This window comes from Heteronotia binoei, chromosome 2, assembly GCF_032191835.1.
Source record: "Heteronotia binoei isolate CCM8104 ecotype False Entrance Well chromosome 2, APGP_CSIRO_Hbin_v1, whole genome shotgun sequence".
NCBI lineage: Eukaryota > Metazoa > Chordata > Lepidosauria > Squamata > Gekkonidae > Heteronotia > Heteronotia binoei.
Window position 1 is genome coordinate 188,636,731 of NC_083224.1, and position 21,411 is coordinate 188,658,141.

At 49.2% G+C, this 21,411-nt stretch overlaps 1 protein-coding gene across 7 annotated transcripts in view; it reads left to right on the forward strand.

The window, feature by feature from the left end:
* The window catches only part of GATAD2A (GATA zinc finger domain containing 2A), a 56,541-nt gene that overhangs the window by 15,037 nt on the left and 20,093 nt on the right, over positions 1–21,411 (forward strand). For 5 of the 7 annotated variants that reach the window (XM_060232698.1, XM_060232699.1, XM_060232695.1 and 2 more), the window contains exons 3-6: positions 14,356–14,485; positions 16,273–16,404; positions 19,517–19,609; positions 20,988–21,119. In XM_060232698.1, coding sequence (XP_060088681.1) covers positions 14,356–14,485; positions 16,273–16,404; positions 19,517–19,609; positions 20,988–21,119 — 487 coding nt within the window. The remainder of the gene's footprint in view (positions 1–14,355; positions 14,486–16,272; positions 16,405–19,516; positions 19,610–20,987; positions 21,120–21,411) is intronic. The other 2 variants (XM_060232701.1, XM_060232702.1) reach the window with 1 other exon arrangement.

The window sequence follows — 21,411 nt, forward strand, 5'->3', positions numbered from 1 at the left end:
AGGGAGAAGGAAGCAGATGGCAGCCAGTTGCACAGGGGCCTGATAGGAGTCCTCCAGGAGCCTGATTTGGCTCCCGGGCAACATGTTGGACCCCCTTGTGGTACCTGCAGTCCTTTTATCTGGAGGTGCCAGGGACTGAACCTCCCCACCCCCACCCAGTACATTCCACATGCGAAGTGTGGAGCAACTCTGCCACTGCGCCAGGTCCCTTGCTCCGAGCGTCGATAGTATCCTGTGACCGGTAAGCTCAGAGCAGCATTGTGAGCTTCATGGTGATTTTAGCTCCCAGGACAAGGGAGCTTGCATGATGCCGGTCCCCAGTATGAAGTGTGACAAGTGTTCCTAGCTTCCCAGGATCTTTTAAGGTCCTCACAGGTGTCCGACACGTCCTCATCCTTGGCTTTTCCGGTCCCTTAAATCACTAGGCTGTGCTGATTTTTCAAAGAAGTCCTCAGAATTGAAAATAAGAACCTGCTGTGCCGGGAGGGCAAGTTCTGCCGGTGAAACTCTACGTTCCTCGCCCCGCCCTGCAGCTACTGCATTTGACACACAATTTTAGCCTGTGTAGGACGTTCCTCTGGTTTTGGGCAATGGATGGCACACAGAGAGAGAACTTTTATTTCATTGGCTTGCTTGGGCACATAACTTGATTTCGTATGCACCTGGTCAAGGCGGAGTGCAGAAAAGCCAGCATCTTATTGCTCTTGCGAAGGCAAAGTGGGACGTACCCCCTCTTGAGTCTCCCCACTGCAAAAGCAAACGTCATAAGGTGGGGGGGGGTCAGGAAACGATGGCCAAAGTTATCAAGGGTCGGTGCACCTTTCCTGCAGGGAGCAGAGTTTGGGGGGTTTAGTTCCAAAAAGCCAGGCTCCCCCATGCCGCCCCCCAAGCACACACACATTTTTAAAACTCCATAGTGTGGGGAAAATGGCTATAGAACAGGGGTGGTCAAAACCTGCTTAACGTAAGATCCACGTGGAATAAACATCAGATGTTTGAGAGCTGCAAGACAGGAAGCCGCTGGCTTGACTTGGAGAAGTGATTTAAAGAGAGAAATGCCTTCTCCAAGCCGGTGGGGGCTTCGAGAGCCACACAATATGTGTGAAAGAGCCACGTGTGGCTCCTGAGCCACAGTTTGGCCGCCCTGCTATAGCATTTTTCCTCCCTTTTCTGAAACATTGGAACTCAGGGGTACCCACTGACGAAAGGCAAAAAGTGTGTCCCCGAGTGGCATCCGCCCCATGGAGACCCTCGCGTCGTGCCATCACGTGGGGTTTGCAAGGCAAGAGATGTGCAGAGGTGGTTTTGCCATTGCCTTCCTCTGCCTAGTAGCTCCCATCGTTTCTTGCTGGCCCGTCATCCAGGTGCTGACCCTGCATAGCTTCCAGTCTCTGACAAGATCAGGGCCACTGCTGCCCACTGAGAAGGTAGTAAATTCAGGACGGGCGAAAAGGAAGTCCTTTTTTCTTGCAGCTCATAATTAACTGATGGAACTCACCCCCACAGGACGTAGGAATGGGCCTTCAGCTTGGCCAAGGGAATTAGAGAAGGTCGCGCTGGATTAGGATCATTGGTGGCTACTAGCTGTAATGGCAAAATGAAACCTCCACATCTAGCGGCAGTGTTGTACCTCTTTGTGGGCTTTCTGGGGCATCTCTTTGGGCTTGGTGGTGAATGGGAGGCTGCTGGACCTTTTCGGTTTCAATCCAGGAGGGATTTTCAGATATGTGTTCCCAAAAACTGTGCTTGTTACTTTCACCATTTGTGCTGAGAACTTTAGGGGGATGTTCCTGTCTTACGATGCCGCCAGTTCTAAATTAAGCCCTTATGCATTTGTCTTCAAATGTGTAAAACTTGCCTCCAAATGCTGCCCCACTGCCTTAACTCCACAGGAGTCTCAAAACACAGTGGCTGGGCAGACAATCTTGAGGCTTTGTTCAAAAAATATGTTTCTAGTCCTTATGCTTTGGGAAATGCATGAAGAAGAAGAAGATGATATTGGATTTATATCCCGCCCTCCACTCCGAAGAGTCTCAGAGTGGCTCACAATCTCCTTTACCCTCCTCCCCCACAACAGACACCCTGTGAGGTAGATGAAGATATTGGATTTATATCCCGCCCTCCACTCCAAAGAGTCTCAGAGCGGCTCACAATCTCCTTTACCTTCCTCCCCCATAACAGACACCCTGTGAGGTAGATGAAGATATTGGATTTATATCCCGCCCTCCACTCTGAAGAGTCTCAGAGCATCTCACAATCTCCTTTCCCTTCCTCCCCCATAACAGACACTCTGTGAGGTGGGTGGGGCTGGAGAGGGCTCTCACAGCAGCTGCCCTTTCGAGGACAACCTCTGCCAGAGCTATGGCTGACCCAAGGCCATTCCAGCAGGTGCAAGTGGAGGAGTGGGGAATCAAACCCGGTTCTCCCAGATAAGAGTCCGCACACTTAACCACTACACTAAACTGGCTCTCCAGTTGAGCGATGCTTATTGAAATCTGAATAGCCAGAGTGGGTGGCTGGACAAAATTCTCAGTTATCCTTGAGCGCTAGCTGTATTTGCCAGGCAGCCAGCCGTTGGCTCTCTCACCCGGGGGCTGCCAAACCCGCTTAACGGAAGAGCCACATAGAATGAACGTCAGATGATGGAGAGCCAGAAGGAAGGCAGGAAGGCAACTCTAAATGCCTTCTCCAAGCTGGCTGACAAGGCAGCGGGGGCTTTGAGAGCCACGCAAGATGTGTGAAAGAGCTACATGTGGCTCTCAAGCTGCGGTTTGGCTGCCCCACCACTCAGGGTGTCCCGTCTGGCATCAACCACAGTCCAGCTACCGTGGCTCCGGCATAATAGAAAAAGCTCCATCAGTGGGGACCCTCTTGGGAGGAGGTGATCTGGGGTTTTGAAGGCAGCACGATACAGCCCAGCCTCATCAGATCTCGGAAGATGAGGAGGGGGTCGGTGCTAGGAAGGGAGACCACTAAGGAAGACTCTGCTGAGGAAGGCAATGGGAAACCACCGCTGCTCCTCACTTGGCTTGAAAGCCCCTTGCTGGGGTTGCTGGAAATGAGCTGCAACTTGATGGCTGGTGCTTTACACACACAAACACTTTTTAGTTTTATATGAAAATGTTCCATCCGTTACTAGATCCAGATAGGCAGCCGTGTTGGTTTGAAGCAACAGAACAAAGCAGGAGTCTAGGGGAACCTTTAAGACCAACAAAGTTTTATTCTGAATGTTAAGTTTTTGTGCGCATGCACACTTCACCAGGCAATGGAATGGGCTACAGTGAATTGCACTATTTTGTCATAGATTCTAACTTGGTACTATTTTGCATGCTTAACCACTGCTCACCGGGTATCTGTAACACTGCTCGCTGTACTCCATTCCATTGTCTGAGGAAGTGTGCATGTGCACGAAAGCTTGTATTCTGAATAAAACTTTGTTGGTCTAAAAGGTGCCACGGGACTCCAAATTGGTTCAGTTTGGTGTAGTGGTGAAGTGTGCGGACTCTTATCTGGGAGAACCGGGTTTGATTCCCCACTCCTCTACTTGCACCTGCTGGCATGGCCTTGGGTCAGCCATAGCTCTGGCAGAGGTTGTCCTTGAAAGGGCAGCTGCTGTGAGAGCCCTCTCCAGCCCCAGCCACCTCACAGGGTGTCTGTTGTGGAGGAGGAAGGGAAAGGAGATTGTGAGCCTCTCTGAGACTCTTCGGAGTGGAGGGCGGGATATAAATCCAATATCTTCATCTACCTCACAGGGTGTCTGTTGTGGGGGAGGAAGGGAAAGGAGATTGTGAGCCGCTCTGAGACTCTTCGGAGTGGAGGGCGGGATATAAATCCAATATCTTCATCTACCTCACAGGGTGTCTGTTGTGGGGGAGGAAGGTAAAGGAGATTGTGAGCCGCTCTGAGACTCTTCGGAGTGGAGGGCGGGATATAAATCCAATATCTTCATCTACCTCACAGGGTGTCTGTTGTGGGGGAGGAAGGGAAAGGAGATTGTGAGCCGCTCTGAGACTCTTCGGAGTGGAGGGTGGGATATAAATCCAATATCTTCTTCATCCATTATTTGTACGCCGCCTTATTTATATGCTGCCCTGTCCCACAAGCAGGCCCAGGGTGGCTCACAACACACAGGTTTGCAGTTTCAAAGATTAAAACATAATACTATAAACAGTTAAAGTTTTGTTTGATGCAAAAATTGCAAGATGGTGACAGCATAATTAAAGTTGCTCTTAGCGATTTTCCCACTGGTCAATAGATAAAAACACCTCTACCTCATAGAATCGTAGAGTTGGAAGGTGCCTCCAGGGTCATCTAGTCCAACCCCCTGCACAATGTAGGAAACTCACAGATACCTCCCCCTCAATTCACAGGACCTTCATTGCTGTCAGATGGCCTCATACGGTGGGGTAGAGTAGGCGAACAGATGGATAGGGTGAGGGCGATCTGTGTGCTGTCCAAAGGCCTGGTGGAGCAGCTTTGTTTTACAGGCCCTGTGAAATGGATGCATGTCCCTCAGGTCCCTGAGCGCCATTGGGAGACTGTTCCACTGGGGGCCAAGCGGACATGTGGGAGCTAAGCAGTTGGGGCTAAGCGGACATTCGAGGATCACCAGCAGATGTTGATCTGAAGAAAAACGCAGAGTTCTCTGGGGGGACATAGCGGGAGAGACAGTTCTGCAGATACAACGGTCATTTGAACCCCAAGGAACAGCGGGAGAGGAATGCTTTAATAACAGTAGCAGGGGGGCTTCCCTTTCTGTGACCCTCCCAACAGCAATACTCTCTCTAAACTGTGGAGTCTTGTGAGCAAACATTCTTCTTTGCGAGCTGATGGCATTATAAAGTTGTGAGCTACTGCATCGACTAGTTTGGGTCCATTTTTCCTGAGCTAAGACAAAAATGTGCGACCTGGAGGCTACAAAACTGTGGGCTGGCTCACACTAACTCAGCTTGGAGGGAACACTGACGAGCGCTGCGATCGGTTCTGCATTATTTTCTTAACACGTTTACAAATTGCAAAATTAGGAAATTTGGGGCGTGGGTGTAACTGGCTACTGGTGGTGACCCGTGTTCCCTCTATGCTGAGGTAGCATGAGCTAGCTCACAGTTTTCTACCCTCTGGCTCAAACATCTTTTGGGCTTAGGAGAAATGGCCCCAGAGCAAACGAATTGATGCAGTAGTTCACAAGCTTTAATGCCCGTCGCTCATGAAGTTCGCAAGACTCCACGGCGTAGAGGGAACGTTGGTTGTGACGGAACTTAACTACCATGGAGGGGGGTTCCGTTCCCTTCCAGGCATGTGGTAAGCCTCGCGGCAACAGCCTTGTCAGGTAGGCCCCATTTGGCCCCATGTTTCAGATAAAATGAGGCAAGGATGAGGGATGCCCGCCTGCCAACTAACCTTTTCACAGTGGTCTTGGCCAGTTAAAAAGGTAAAGGTAGTCCCCTGCGCAAGCACCAGGTCATTACCAACCCAAGGGGTGATGTCACATCACATTTTCTTGGCAAACTTTTTGTTACAGGGTGGTTTGCCATTGCCTTCCCCAGTCATCTACACTTTCTGCCCAGCAAGCTGGGGACTCATTTTACCGACCTCGGAAGGACGGAAGGCTGAGTCAACCTGGAGCTGCCTACCTGAACCCAGCTTCTGCTGGGATTAGAAGATAGAAGATACTGGATTTATATCCCGCCCTCCACTCCGAAGAGTCTCAGAGCGACTCACAATCTCCTTTACCTTCCTCCCCCACAACAGACACCCTGTGAGGTAGATGAAGATACTGGATTTATATCCCGCCCTCCACTCCGAAGAGTCTCAGAGCGACTCACAATTTCCTTTACCTTCCTCCCCCACAACAGACACCCTGTGAGGTGGGTGGGGCTGGAGAGGGCTCTCACAGCAGCTGCCCGTTTAAGGACAACTCCTACCAGAGCTATGGCTGACCCAAGGCCATGCTAGCAGGTGCAAGTGGAGGAGTGGGGAATCAAACCCGGCTCTCCCAGGTAAGAGTCCGCACACTTAACCACTACACCAAACTGGCTCTCCATGTTTGAACTCAGCTCATGAGCAGAGCTTAGACTGCAGTACTGCAGCGTACCACTCTGGGCCACAGGGCTCCTTTTGGTCAGTTAAGTTGCCCCGATATGCAAAAGCAGGATGTTTCTCCTCAGTGGATGGTCACCAGCACGCTGCTCCTGCAAATGGAAGCTCCATTATCTATTCCTATTTATCTGTTGCTAGAATTGCCTTGGTGGGTCGGCTCAGAGCTAGATCTGTTCCAGAGTTCTGCTTCCCCTCCACACTAGTAATCTGTTCCCTCCTCACAAGTAGAGCCAGTTTGATGTAGTGGCTAAGAACGTGGACTCTAATCTGGGGGAACCAGATTTGATTCCCCCCGCTTCCTCCACATACAGCCAGCTTGGTGACCTTGGGTCAGCCATGGTTCTCTCAGAGCTGTTCTTTCAAGCAGTTCTTCCAGAGCTCTCTCAGCCCCATCTGCTTCACAGGGTGTCTGCTGTGGGGAGAGGAAGGGAAGGGGATTGTAAGATGCTCTGAGACTCCAAGTGAAGGGCGGGGTATAAATCCAGTCTCTTCTTCAACAATGGCCTCTCCCTTATTGCTTGTCCTCAGCCTCTGGCAGTGAGAGGTAGATGACTTCTGGTCATGTACACATTCTCTTTCCAGGCTGGAGTGATAATGCAAGCTCTCGATATTCAACTGGGTGGCTGACAAAGACAACGCCAAAGGGAAATTCTCCAGAAGTTCTTTGTCATGCTGCACAACTTGTGGAACTCCCTGCCGCTAGATGTAGCAGGGACCACTAGCGATATGCGGCTAAGGGGAATTAGACAAATTCATGAAGGACAAGACCAGGTGTGGCCAAATTGCAACTCGGGAGCCACGTGTGGTTTTTCAACACTTATTGTGTAGCTCTCAAAGCCCCCTCTGCCCTGTTGGCTGGCTTGGAGAAGACATTTGTCTTTTTAAATCACTTCTCCAAGCCGGTGGTTTGAAGAATGTTTTTAAAGTTGCTTTTTCTGCACTTCTCCTCCTCTCCTCCGTCCCTGTTTGTCTCCCTCCCTCCTTTGTGGCTCTCAAACATCTGACATTTATTCTAGGTGGCTCTTACATTAAACAAGCTTGGCGCTACCCCTGAACACGACTGTCTGTGGTCTTTAGCCACGCTGGCCAAATGAAGCCTCCCTATACAGAGAAGGTGTACCTCAGAATACCAGGGGTCAACAGTGGGAGGATTTCAACCTTTGAGCCTTTGCTTGTAGGCCTTCCTGGGCTGCATGGGACAGCTGCCGTAAAATGGGATGCTGGTTTGTGATGGTTCTGGCCCGCTGGTGCGTTGTCCTGATGTTACATTTCTATATCCATTGGACATACGGTCATGAAATGAAAGTGTTCCATTTCTTTGCATGCTGCTGCAGTTTGCAGAAATCGCTGCGCGAGAAAGCTAGGAGGGCCTGCGCCACTGAGTGTTTGTGTCCGTGACTCTGTGGGGGGGGGGGGATGCTAGCTTTTTGCTTTGTGTCTGAAAAGCTCACTGCTTTTATCCGATGTGAACTGAACTCCCATCAAGTTGACTTGAACCCAGGAGGTTCAAAAGCCAAGTCGCTGCTCTTAAATCTCATGGTCTCCTCGTAATATTTCAACCTGTTTTTTTTTGTCCCAGGTGCTTGGGGCAGCCTATGTTGCTTTCCTCTCCTCCCCTTCATCTCACAACAACCCAGGTGAGGCAGAGAGCATAGGACTGGCCCAAAGTCACCCAGAGAGCTTCCATTGGGATTTAAACGCAGGTTTTCCAGAAGGGAAAAAAAAAGCCCTATGGCTCAGAGTGGTAAAACTGCAGTCCTAAGCTCTGCTCACAACCTGAGTTCGATCCTGACAGAAGCTGGGTTCAGGTAGCTGGCTCAAGGTTGACTCAGCCTTCCATCCTTCCGAGGTCGGTAAAATGAGTACCCAGCTTGCTGGGGGGAAGTGTAGATGGCTGGGGAAGGCAATGGCAAACCACCCCGTAAAAAGTATGCCGTGAAAACGCTAAGCAACGTTACCCCAGAGTCAGAAACGACTGGTGCTTGCACAGGGGATGGCCTTTTTTTTTTTTACTTCCCAGATTCTAGCCGCTTGCTAAATTAAAGTTGTTTTCTTTCCACCTCTCCCTCGTTCCTCCCTCCCCCATCTCTTTTCCTTCCTTCCCTCAAACATCTGGCATTCATGTCTTCCGGCTCTCAAAGATCTGATGTTTATTCTATGTGGCTGTTAACATTAAGCAAGTTAGGCGATTCCTGGAGTAGACAGTGCTGACCGTGATGGACCAAGGGTCTGGTTTGGTATAAGGCAGCTTCCTGTGTTTATATGCTCCAACCACTCTCTCATACTATCAACTGATACTACTACTATGTGATGTAAAAATGTAATGTAAAAATGACTGCCATGACTCATGAGTCTCCCTTCCCCGCCCTATTCCACAGCCTTTGAGGCAGGGGTGGCCAGACTTGCTTTAATGTAAGAGCCACATAGAATAAGTGTCAGGTGCTTGAGAGCCGCAGACGTGGACATGGTGTTTGAAAGCAGGGAGGAAGGAGGGAGAGGTGGAATGAAAGCATCTTTAATTTTAAATGTCTTCTCCAAGCCAGCCAACAGGCAGTGGGGACTTTGAGAGCCACACAATGTGTGTGAAAGAGCCACGTGTGGCTCCCGAGCTGCGGTTTGGCCACCCCTGCCCTGAAGCAATCCATGGGGTACTCCTTATAAAATGCGTCAAAGGAGTCAGAAACTTGAGACCTGCCCTCCTCTCTCCTTCACTTCATGGCTTTTCCCTGTTTTCTTTTGCAAATGCCTGCCGCTTCCTTCCTGGCATTCCTGTAACTATGAGCGCATCCATTATTTTAAATCGCCCCTGCCCTCCCCCCCCCCAAAAAAAACCCCCCCTGCAGTCCTAAGTAATGGTTGACTTAAGAGTAGGCCCTACTGGAAAATCACAACAGCCTCCTTACAGTTAAACACTCATTGGGCCAAGTTGTACTGTATTGCACACCCACGAAGCGCATCTGAAAAGTGTTGGTGTTGAAGGCACCCTGGGGAAACCTCTGTGCGTGTGTTTTGAATATGAAGTTTTGGGGATTTCCCCCCCTCCAGATTTCCTTTTTCTAGTTCTCAGCATAAGATGCCGCAGCTGGTGGAGGAAAGTTTTGCGTGCTCACATTTCCTCTGGCCGCCCATTACTGCCTTGCCCGCCTCTCTCTTTCTCTCCCCCCCCCCCTTTCTTTTCAAACTTCTCTGGTCCACTCCATTTTCTCCTTCCGCTACCTGTCTCCTCCTCCGCCTCGCTCACTTCACAAAATGAAAGCTGGGTGTCACGAAACCAGTTCCAACTGCCTGGTTGCCATGGCTTTTCCCAGGACGTGGGAAGGAATGGTTAAAAGGGTCACGTGACCAGCGAGGCCCCCCCCCCAGTGCCCCAGTCACATGACTCCCGGGGTGGCCTCGTTAGCATCCAGGAAGCTCATAGGGGATCTTCTGGTGACGGGGAGGAAAGGGAAGCACACAAGGGGTGTTGTGCTCCCCTCTGAGTGACAGGGGGCGGGGACAGTGAGATGGGCCAGCCCTTGGGGACTTTTGGGGCAACCTACTGGCACTTAGAATCATAGAATCATAGAGTTGGAGGGGACCTCTAGGGTCATCTAGTCCAACCCCTGCACAATGCAGGAAACTCACAAAGACCTCCCCCTCAATTCACAGGGTCTTCATTGCTGTCAGATGGCCATCTAGCCTCTGTTTAAAAACCTCCAAGGAAGGAGAACCCACCACCGCTCGAGGACTTCTGAGGCTTGATCGCGGCCTCGGATGTCTCATCTGCTTTGCAAACTTGGCATGTTGCTTGTGGTGTCATGTTTGGAAACACAGAGATGATCGGTCTGAATTTGCCCAGTCAGATCCAAGGCTGGAAACACATTAGTCCTCCTCACACGCCACTGTTGAAGGTGTTGTTCAGTGTGTGCTAGATAGGAAACAAAGCTTTGCCAAGGGGAGGGACGGTGGCTCAGTGGTAGAGCATCTGCTTGGGAAGCAGAAGGTCCCAGGTTCAATCCCTGGCATCTCCAAAAAAGGGCCCAGGCAAATAGGCATGAAAAACCTCAGCTTGAAACCCTGGAGAGCCGCTGCCAGTCTGAGAAGACAATACTGACTTTGATGGACCAAAGGTCTGATTCAGTATAAGGCAGCTTCATATGTTCAAGAGAACCAAGGCAGCATAATGCCTTCTGCAGCAAAGCTGGGTGCCAGAGAAAGCCCCAGCTACTAGTTCCAGGCAATGAATCGCCACCGAGCCCTGCTTAGAATTGCGGGGGTGGGGGGGTGCAGATGTATCCAGGTGGGCAGCTGTGTTGGTCTGAAGCAATAGAACAAACTTGGAGTCCAGTGGCACCTTTTTAAGACCAACAATAAATGAACAAAACTTTGTTGATTTTAAAGGTGCCACTGGACTCCCATTTTGTTCTACCGCACGGATGTTGTTTGCTTTCAATGGAGCTAGGAGGCCTCCCCAAACTTTTTGAGATGGCTGCACGGATGTAAAACTTCCCAGCACAGATGTAAAACTCTTTCAGAGCCAGTGTTTGCTTTCCAAAGGCCGGGAGTCGAGGTCTTTGTACATGACTGGAGCAAAATCCTGCCTGTTTGAGGTTGGGGGGGGGGGGACATCACTGGGAAACCCCCACCGAAATGTGGTCCATAAAAGCCAGTATCCCTGAATTGCTGTTGTGTTTGTTGGATTAGGTTGCCAAAACGGTGAGCTTGGAGGGATGTTTTGTTCTGCAGTGAGCTCAGCGTTTTTGGACAGGGATTTTGAAAGAAGATAGTTCACTTTTTAAAAAAGTTTCTCTGACCCCAGTGCTTTGGGAAGAGTACTCGGGACACAGACAGTGTCTTGGTTTAAGTCCTGCATGGCATGCTTCCATCCTTCCCCATCCCCTCATTTACCCATCAGCCTGGCGCAGTTAGGATCATAGAGTTGGAAGAGACCTCCAGGGTCATCTAGTCCAACCCTCCCCTGCACAGTGCAGGAAATTCACAAATACTCCCCCCCTCCCCAAACCCCCAGTGACACCAGCTCTATTCAGGTTTAATAATGGGATCCCTTTTCCTCCCAGCTGGCTGATCTTCAAACATGGGTCCCCAAAGGTTGGGTGTTAGAGAATTTTTTTTAAGAGTACCAACAAATATATGCCCGCTCCAAGAGTTATGATAGCTGTGTTCAAAAAGAACTGTTAAACCTGCATTCCTTGGATGTGTGTGCTTAAATTTTTTTTTAAGATACTCAGGTTATATAGATTCAGGGCTGCTTAGTTCAAATATTCACCACTTCAAGGGGGATTATTGTGCCAGTGTTTCTAAAGTATAGTTTTAGTGCACTTTGCAATAAATATATTTTGGTTTAACTTATTAAAGTTTTTCTCTCTCTCTCTCTCTCCCAACCTTTGGGGGCCTAACTTTGTAGCTTCTTAAGGCTGGGGTTTTTTCCCCCTCCTTCTTCTGTTTTGGTTTTCTATCTCAAACTTCCAAAACTACTTTATGTTGGTGTGCCCTCTAGAGGCACCTTGAAGGATTACAGATGTGTATCCATTCATTCTTCTACTCTCAGAGTGTGGAACTCACATACAGGCTGTTGGTTTGGTTCTGGTGTGTGTGTGGGGGGGGGGGGGGTGTCTCCCTCCACCAGCATACCACCTCTAAGCCATTACATCCATCCAAGCCCCCTGCGGCAATATCCTCTGGTCTCTTGCTTCATACCACTAGAGTTCTGATCGGCTTTTTTTTTTTTTGCAGCAACTTCTTTGCATGTTAGGCCACACCCCCTGAGGTAGCCAGTCCTCCCAGACCTTACAGTAAGCCTTGTACTAAGAGCCCTTAGAGGATTGGCTACATCAGGGGTGTGTGGCCTAATATGCAAAGGAATTCCTGTTGCCAAAAAAAAAAACCCTGGTTCTAATAACCATCTTGCTGAATTGGACTAAAGGTTTGCTGCCCATGGCCAGCTGTCTGCAAGCATGAAGGCCACAGTCCTCCTTTGTGGGATTGTCCCTCTGGCTCAGAGGTGTGGTTGTCTGTGATATGATCACCGTCTTCAAGTGCTTGAAGGGCTGTCATACATGGCCCGGTCCAACAAGATCTCATTATGTTGGATCGGGTCCTCTTAACAAATGAGTTCAGCATTCCTGGATAAGAGGATTCCGTGGGGGGTGGGGGAAGGGTGGACCAGAATGCCAACTCCAGGGGGGAGAGCAAGTGATCTGATCTCCACAGAGATCTGGGCTGCACAGTGCGGGTCTTCCTGGCTGCACGCAGCCCACAGGCCTGTGCCTTACAGCGTTGTGCAAATCGGCTCACAGTTTTCTGCTGCCCTTGTGAATGCGTAAGAGGCCTCCTTTGGCAGAACGCTATCAGCAGCATACTTGAGATTTTGCACGCAGAAGGTCCCTGATTTAATCCCCCACAATGGGCTCAAAACTGAAGAATAAGTAATTGGATTTGACATCAGTGATTTGGTCTTGCTTTCGGAGAGCCAGGTGTTGACCTCGGTCGTGCAAAGACTTTATCAGTATTGAGTTACAAGAATTTGAGAAGCCTTGCCTCTGCCTGATGTTCACCAGCACGTTGGGTGCTTCCCTCTGGCCTTATCCTGCCTGAATATCTATCTGTTCCATGTGATCCTCGACTCCGCAAGGGCGTTTATGCTGGCTGTTTTAATGTCCTCCCATCTATGGTGCTATATGGGAGATTTAAGAAAATTCCATAGTCAGACAGGTTGTGTCTAGAAGAAGATGATACTGGATTTATATCCCGCCCTCCACTCCGAAGAGTCTCAGAGCGGCTCACAATCTTCTTCACCTTCCTCCCCCACAACAGACACCCTGTGAGGTGGGTGGGGCTGGAGAGGGCTCTCACAGCAGCTGCCCTTTCAAGGACAACTCCTATAAGAGCTATGGCTGACCCAAGGCCATTCCAGCAGGTGCAAGTGGAGGAGTGGGGAATCAAACCCGGTTCTCCCAGATAAGAGTCCGCTCACTTAACTACTTCACCAAACTGGCTCTCCACACCAGGTGGGATGAGATTGAAGATAATGGTCATGTTTTCTTGCATTGTAAAAGTTATGATGATCTTTTGGGGGGGGGGTGTTAAAGCTTTTTCTGCAACCTTTAGAGGGTCGATCTGAAGATCCTAAGATCTTACTTTTAGCTTCAAATAAATGCGAAATCATTGAATCTGTAGCAAAATGGATTAAAGGAAGTACTTCTTCACCCAAAGGGTGATTAACATGTGGAATTCACTGCCACAGGAGGTGGTGGCGTCCACAAGCATAGCCACCTTCAAGAAAGGGTTAGATAAAAATATGGAGCAGAGGTCCATCAGTGGCTATTAGCCACAGTGTGTGTGTGTGTGTATATATATATACCGCTGTGTATATATATATTGGCCGCTGTGTGACACAGAATGTTGGACTGGATGGGCCATTGGCCTGATCTAACATGGCTTCTCTTATGTTCTTATGTTCTTAAAATGCCTTTACTATGCTTCTAGGAGGGAGATGTTCCTTTTGTCCATAGATTCTATTGGAAATCATTTGGATTTGTGCTGTTATGCCAATAAAGGTTGTGTGATGTGATGCCCGGCTTAAAAGGGCTAGGGCAGGGGTGACCAAACTTGGTTAACGTGAGAGCAGCAAGATGTGAGTATTGGATGTTTTAGGATGGCGGGAGGGATAGGTAGAAAGAAAGCAACTTTTAACTTTAGATGCCTTTTCCAAGCCTCTGGGTAGCTTGGCTTTAAAGAGACAAATGCCTTCTCCAAGCCGGCTGATGGGGTGGGGGCTTTGAGAGCCACACAATATGTGTGAAAGAGCCACACGTGGCTCTCGAGCCACAGTTTGACCACTCCTAGGCTAGGGAAAACCACCAACCTGACTCTTTGGGGAACTACTGTCTTCTTGCTTTGTATGTGCTATGTGAATCTTCAGGAATTTGATTTGGAGATTTTCAGTGGCTTCCCTGCCTTGAAAGGCTTTACAAAGAAGCCTGGCTCTGTCTTCTGTGCTAAAAATTCCAGATGCAGATGGTTGCATCCAAGTAATCAGAACTCTCTGCCAAGGGAAACCTGGATGCAGCGTGGACATTGAGAAACTGCATGCAGATTGCTTTTCTGGACAATTCCTTGGTTTGGTTGAGTGAAGGTACTACTTCCCAAGGGCCCGGCTCCACACCCTTGCAGAAGCAGGGAGGGGAATGCTATGGCTCAAAATGAAGCATCCGTGGATGCCTCCCTGATGTTCTTTCTCTCCCGGGTTGCCCACAGCGACGCCAAGCGAGAGCGAAGAGTGCCGTCACCAGATGTAATAGTCCTCTCGGACAACGAGCCTTCGAGTCCCAGAATGAACGGGTTGACGAAACTAGTGATCAAAGAGACCAGCGCGGAGGTGTTGATGGTGAGTTGAGACGCTGGCTTCCGGGATGGGGTGGGGTGGGGGCGCTGAACCACCCATTTCTCCTTCCGTGGAATATTTGGGAGAAAGTAAATGTTCAGTGGCGTCTATCGACCCCATACCGTTCCTCCCTTCCTTTGCTCACCCGTGTTCAGTCTGTCACGGAGTTTCACATTGCGGTTTTCCCTGTCTGGAACAACAAAAGCATCCGCCCTGCACTCCCTGTGAAACTTTCGGCTCGTGCTGTGCTCCTCCTGAATCCTTCCTGAACTCTCTGTGTGACACTGCAGTCCAAGAAGCCCCATGCTGCACACCACTTGTCCCTCCGGCTGCTCAACCCCTTTGTGACCCCTCCCATGCTGAACCCTGTCCACAATCTTTGGACCTTGCCTGCTAAACGATCCCTTCCCTTCGCGGAGTCTCCTCTGCCCTTCATTCTCCATCTCTGCATTCCTCAGCTGCATGGAGTCTTCCCGCTTACTTTAAAAGATGTATACCCAGAGCTTTTTTTGTGGCAAGGACTCCTTTGCATATTAGACCACACCCCTTTTATGTAGCCAATCCTCCAAGAGCTTACAGGGTTCTTCTTACAGGGCCTACTGTAGGCCCCAGGGGGATTGGCTACATCAGAGGTGTGTGGCCTGATATGCGAAGGAGTTCTTGCCACACACAAAAAAAAGCCCTGTGTATACCCACCTTCACACAGCCTTGGGAAGTCTTCTCCTGGAAATGACTCTGCTTTTTCCTCCTCGCCGTGTGTGATCTCTTGAAACCCACCCCCAAAGGCAGAGATATTGTGTCTCTTATTCACTTTCTGGTGGGTAATAGCATTGATCTGCAATAGTAAAGGGAGATTTGAGTCCAGTAAAGACCAACCACATTGTCCAGGAAATAAGCTTTCAAGAGGTGAAGTTTGTTTCATCAGATACAAGTAGAAATAGAGATCACTGATATGGATGGTGGATAGAAGCAGGGCTTTTTCTGTAGCAGAAATTCCTTTGCACATTAGGCCACCCACTTCTGATGTAGCCAGTCCCCCTGGAGGTTGCAGTAGGCCCTATAAGAAGAGCCCTGTAAGCTGTTGGAGGATTGGCTACATAAGAGGGGTGTGGCCTAATTTGCAAAGGAATTCCTGCTACCCCCCTTCCCCCCCCCAAAGAAAAAAAGAAAAGCTCTGGATAGAAGGGATTTCAGGATCTTCTTTCCTGCTTGTATCTGACAAAAAGAGTTTTTACTCTCGAAAACCTATCCCCTGGGAAATCTGGCTAGTGTTTAAGGTGATACTGGACTCAAACCTTGTGCGTGGAAGTGTATTAGGGAGAAAACCTCTACGCCTTTTGGGGTGGATTTCAGAGGATAACAGGATAACCCCTGACTTTGGCATCCCGAAGAAATTTTCCTCCAGACTAGACTGACCCAGAGATCCTGGAACTTTGTGCTTTCCTCCAGGCATAGAGCAGAAGTCACTGGGGGAGGGGAGGAGAGTAGCTGTGAATTTTCCTGCATGACACGGGGTTGGACTAGATGACCCCTGGGGATCCCTTCCAGTTCTATATCTCCACGAAGGAAGCGTTGACTCTCAAAAGCGCATATCCTGGAAAATCTTTTTGGCCTTTCAGGTTCCGGTGGACCTAGAGTCTGGCTCTGTCCTTCCCTCCCGACATCCACACTTCATTCTCTCCCCGTTCTCCCTCGCTGCCCTGAACTGAAAAGAAAAACAATAACTCTTTCTTCTTCTTCTCTTCCACTCCACCTTTTGCCGCCTTCCCTCCTCCCCTCCGGTCCTGCAGAAAAGCAGCCCTGAAGAGCGAGAGCGAATGATCAAGCAGCTGAAGGAAGAGCTGCGGTTAGAAGAGGCAAAACTGGTGCTGTTGAAAAAGCTCCGACAGAGTCAGATACAGAAGGAGGTGACGGCTCAGAAGGTACCCGGCTGGACCTCCTTCGTGTTTTTCCTGTTTTTCAGAAAGCCATTTCACTTTAAAGCAGGGGTGTCAAACTGAGGGCCAGGTCTGACAGAAATGGGACTTTGTGGGACCAAGCCATGTATGTCCTAAAATGTAATGCCAGATAGAGGAGATATAGACTTTATAAAGGACGCAGGCAAACACAATTTAAAATATTATTTTTAACTTAAAACATAAACATGCTTAAAACCCTTGCAGTAATTTGTTTAAAATGGAAAGGTAGGGCGATAGTGGGATTTTACAATGCAATTCTAAAAATAAAACATCAAGGAAAAGCACAAGGATCACACAGCAGAAAACAAAAAAAAATGCTCTCAGCCTGGGAAAACATGAAATGGCAGGGCATTGCAAGCTTCCCCCCCCCCTCCCCCAAGGTCTACTTGTATTAGCAATGGTTCTTCTGTGTAATATCCCCCTTTGGCTGTGGGTTCCCAGGTTATAGTACTGACTAGGCACTAGTTCTCACTGCACTGAGAAGAGACAAAGCTGATTCAGAGCATGGCGGCTTGATTTGCAAGCCACAACTGCAGGAAGCTTCAGCTGGCCATAGGAAAGCTGGGAAGTTAAACCTCTCAATTGAAACAAAGTTGCAAGGAAAACGTGTAGTGGACTTCTCATTCCGGTCTGCTCTGTCAATGGGCTGTAATGGGAAATCCGTTCCACATTTTCTTTGCCACATTGCTCCTGCTTTAACCTCTGCAAAGAGAAGGCAGAAGGATATGGGAATGTCAGCATCGGAGCTTTACAGGGTGAGGACAGGAGGGGGGAGAAGAGAGCCCCGCGGGCCTGATTGAAGCCTTTAGGGGGCCAGTTTGACCTGCAGGCCACATGTTTGACACCCCTGCTTTAAAGCTTCAAAACTGGTTCTTCTGTGCTTGGAAAAGTAGAATACAACTTTATTTTACTTTAAAGAGCACCCTTTTGCTGATAGCCTCCTTGCTCTCGACTATTTCAGAGGTAAACCGCTTCCGAACATGGAGGTTTCATCCAGCGCTTACAGCTCACAGGTGTTAATGAACAGCTGATCTGGATGAAACCAAAGGTCTGTCTGTCCAGCATCCTGTTTCCAGAAAGGCCATAGACAAAGTGTAGAATGTTCTCTACATGTTCCCAATATTGGGTACTTGGAGGTAGATAGACCCTGCATGGCCGGAGGCTATTTAGTAATCATTAATCCATGCTGATTTCTCCAAAGCCATTGCAGAACTGGAAAACGTACAGAGGAGGGAAACCAAGATGACAAGGGGGTTGGAGCAACTTCCCTGTGAGGAAAAGCTGAAGAGTCTGGGACTTTTCATTTTAGAAGAGAGATGATTAAGGTGCAGATATGATAAACAGGCAGAGGGGAGGTTGAAAGAAAGCAACTTTAACTATGAATGCATTCTCCAGGCCACCAGCTGGCTTGACTTGGAAAAGTGATTTAAAGAGAGAAATGCTGTTTCCAGGTCGGCGCATGGGACAGTGGGGGGTTTGAGAGCCACACAGTATGTGTGAAAGAGCCACATGTGGCTCCCAAGCCGCAGTTTGGCCACCCCTGTAATGGAGATTTATAAAATGATGCATGGGGTGTAGGGAGCTGACAAAGAAAACCTTTCTCCCAAAATACAAGCACTTGAGGGCATCCAACGGAGCTGATTGGCAGAAGAAAAGGAAAGACTATTTCACACCCGAGAAACAACAACAACAACAAAATTTTATTTATATCCCGCCCTCCCCGCCGGGGCAGGCTCAGGGCGGCTAACAACACAATTCAAGTTTAGCTATACAGATAGATAAAATTACAGTTAAACAACATGAACATTTAATTAAAAATCTGCTTAAGTTTTAAAATTAAATTAATTAAATTAAATTAATAAAGTGCTAATGCTATGTTTACTTTATGTTTGCTTTTATGATGGCGGTTTCCTTAGCAATTTCCATTTTCATCAGCGAAAGCCAGTCGGAAGAGGAAGGTCTTGCAGGCCCTGCGGAACTGTTCAAGGTCCCGCAGGGCCCGCATTTCCTCTGGAAGTTGGTTCCATAGGCTCGGAGCTATAGAGGAGAAGGCCCGATTGCGGGTACATTACAACTTCACCTCTCTCGGTCCGGGAATAGTCAACAGGTTTTTCCCGGCTGACCTCAGTGCTCTCTGGGGTTCATATGGGGAGAGACGGTCCCTAAGGTAGACAGGTCCTCGACCATATAGGGCTTTAAAGGTAATGACCAGCACTTTGTAACGGACCCGGTATATAACTGGCAGTGGTTAAAATGTGTAATTCTCCGCCGGATTCCATGATGGCCACGGGAACAAACAGCTTTAAAAGGAGTTAAATAGATTCATGGAAGATAAGTCCATAAGTGACTACTAGCCATGGTGACTGAGGGGAACTTCCACATTCAGAAGTACTAATCCTCTGAATTCCAGAGCCGGGAGACAACACTAGGCCTCTGTTGCTGGTCCTCCAGAGGCCACTGTGGGAGACAGGATGCTGGCCTAGATGGATCACTGGTCTGACCCCACAGGGCTCTTCTTACAGACTTCTGACTTATGGAGAGCTAGTTTGGTGTAGTGGTTAAGTTTGCGGATTCTTATCTGGGAGAACCGGGTTTGATTCCCCACTCCTCCACTTGCACCTGCTAGCATGGCCTTGGGTCAGCCATAGCTCTGGCAGAGGTTGTCCTTGAAAGGGCAGCTGCTGTGAGAGCCCTCTCCAGCCCCACCCACCTCACAGGGTGTCTGTTGTGGGGGAGGAAGATAAAGGAGATTGTGAGCCGCTCTGAGACTCTTCGGAGTGGAGGGCGGGATATAAATCCAATATCGTCATCATCATCCCCAACCCCTCCAGTAGTTTGCTGAATTCTTCATAAGATGCATATTAGTGTTGGTGGAAAGCGTCATCAAGTCTGAGCTGACTCACGGCGACCCCAGTGGATTTTCAAGACACAAGACCAACAGAAGTGGTTTGCCATTACCTATCTCTGCATAACGACATCTGAGCTGCTGATAGACTCTTCTTTTTAAAACCAAAAAAACCAAAACCAGCTTTCTTGGATTAATGCGTCTGTTGTCCCCCATCCCGCTCTTTTATAGCCAACTGGCTCCTCAGGAAATACCGTGGCAACCCCTCCACCGTTGGTGCGGGGAACACAGAGCCTCACTTCCAACAAGTCATCCCTTCTTCAGGTCAGTATACAGGGTGGGGGGGGTCTCTCAATCTGCTCTGGATGTACTAGATTGCTGGAGATAAAGCAGTGTGCTTTTACAGGGCAAGGGGATGCAGTTGCCTCTGGTTTTCTGCAAAGAAAGAAATGCACCACGCTCCCCTAAAAGTGACAGCGAAAGCCAGTTCTGCTTCCTCTTAAAGAAAACCGTTTGTGTGAGCAATCCACTCAGCAAGGCAGCCCAGGTCCTCTTTTGGTGAAGTGGTTAAGCATGCTGACTCCTATCTGGGAGAACTGGGTTTGATTCCCCACTCCTCCACTTGCACCTGCTGGAATGGCCTTGGGTCAGTCCTAGCTCTGGCAGAGGGTGTCCTTGAAAGGGCAGCTGCTGTGAGTGCCCTCACAGTCCCACCCACCTCACAGGGTGTCTGTTGTGGGGGAAGAAGATAAAGGAGATCGTAAGCTGCTCTTTGACTGGTTCAGAGAGAAGGGCGGGGTATAAATCTACGGTCTTCTTCTGTGAACTGGAAGACTTCTTGAGTTGCTCTCTTTAAGTTTCTAAAGGGCTGTCACTTAGAGAAGGGCAGGGAGCTGTTCCTGTTGGCAGCAGAGAAGAGGACTTGCAATAAAGGGTCTAAATTATGGGTGGAAAGGTACTAGATGGATATTGGGGAGGGGAAGAATTTACAGTAAGAGTGGTTCAGCAGTGGAGTCAACTGCCTAAAGAGATCGTGAGCTCCCCCTCACTGGCAGTCTTTAAGCAGCAGCTGGATGAACACCTGACAGGGATCCTCTAAACTGAACCTGCATTGAGCTGGGGATTGGACTAGATGGCCTTATGGCCCTTTCTGGTTCTCCGAGTTCCTAGGCCCAGCATCTGTAGGGAACTGGAGCTGACCGGCTGCCAAAGTCAACATCAATTCCCCCCCACCCAGTCTTCTAGAGCTTTTTTGGGGGGAAGAGTGCGTTTCCCCCTCCTCAAAGAAAGATGCAGCATGTTCCACTCTTCCATCTGTTGTGACTCTGCACAAATCATAGTTTTATGTGGAAGAACCTTAGATCAGTGACTCATGCAGAGTGGCAACAAGGCAATCCTTTCCAAGGGTGACTGATTCTTCTGCAGTTTGCTCAGCTGCACACAATGCTGAGACTTGGTGGAACGGCCCTTTGTGCTGAAGGCAGGTTAGGAGAAGGCCAGAACTGCTGTACCCCTCCTCTGCGAACATCCTGGCAGGCAGGTCAGGAGCGACTGGTCCGCATATGACTCTTCCGTAATACTTTCGGCTTGCCGATTCTGCCTTCTGTTAGAATTGGAGGGTTTTTTAAAAAAAATGTCTTTCTGCTGTTCACAAAGTGAAACGGGTTTTCTTCTCTCCACTTCCTCCCCTACTCTAATGCAGAATTCTTCTTCCCGTATTCCTGGGACTGTTATTCCTCCCCCATTGATCCGTGGTGGGCAGCAAGCCTCCTCGAAGCTGAGTTCTCAGCAGAACACACAAATAGTCATGCCCCCTCTTGTCCGAGGGGCACAGGTGAGTTGTTTTCTGTTCTACCACCGTGCTCTGTCTCCTCCCCCACCCCTCCCCCAAGTCTTGGTTGGCTAAGAAACCAGGGTGGGCGGGAGAGTGAGCTTGCTCCTTGCCACACTGCAGGGGCTACTATATCTCTGTAGAAGGGTGGGGGCGTTTAATGGACTCCTTATTGAAATTTAACAAAGTACCAAGGGCTTTTTTATAGCAGGCTCTCCTTAGCATATTAGGCCACCCCCCCCCCCCATGTAGCCAATCCTCCAAGAGCTTACAGGGCTTAAGAGAAGCCATGTTG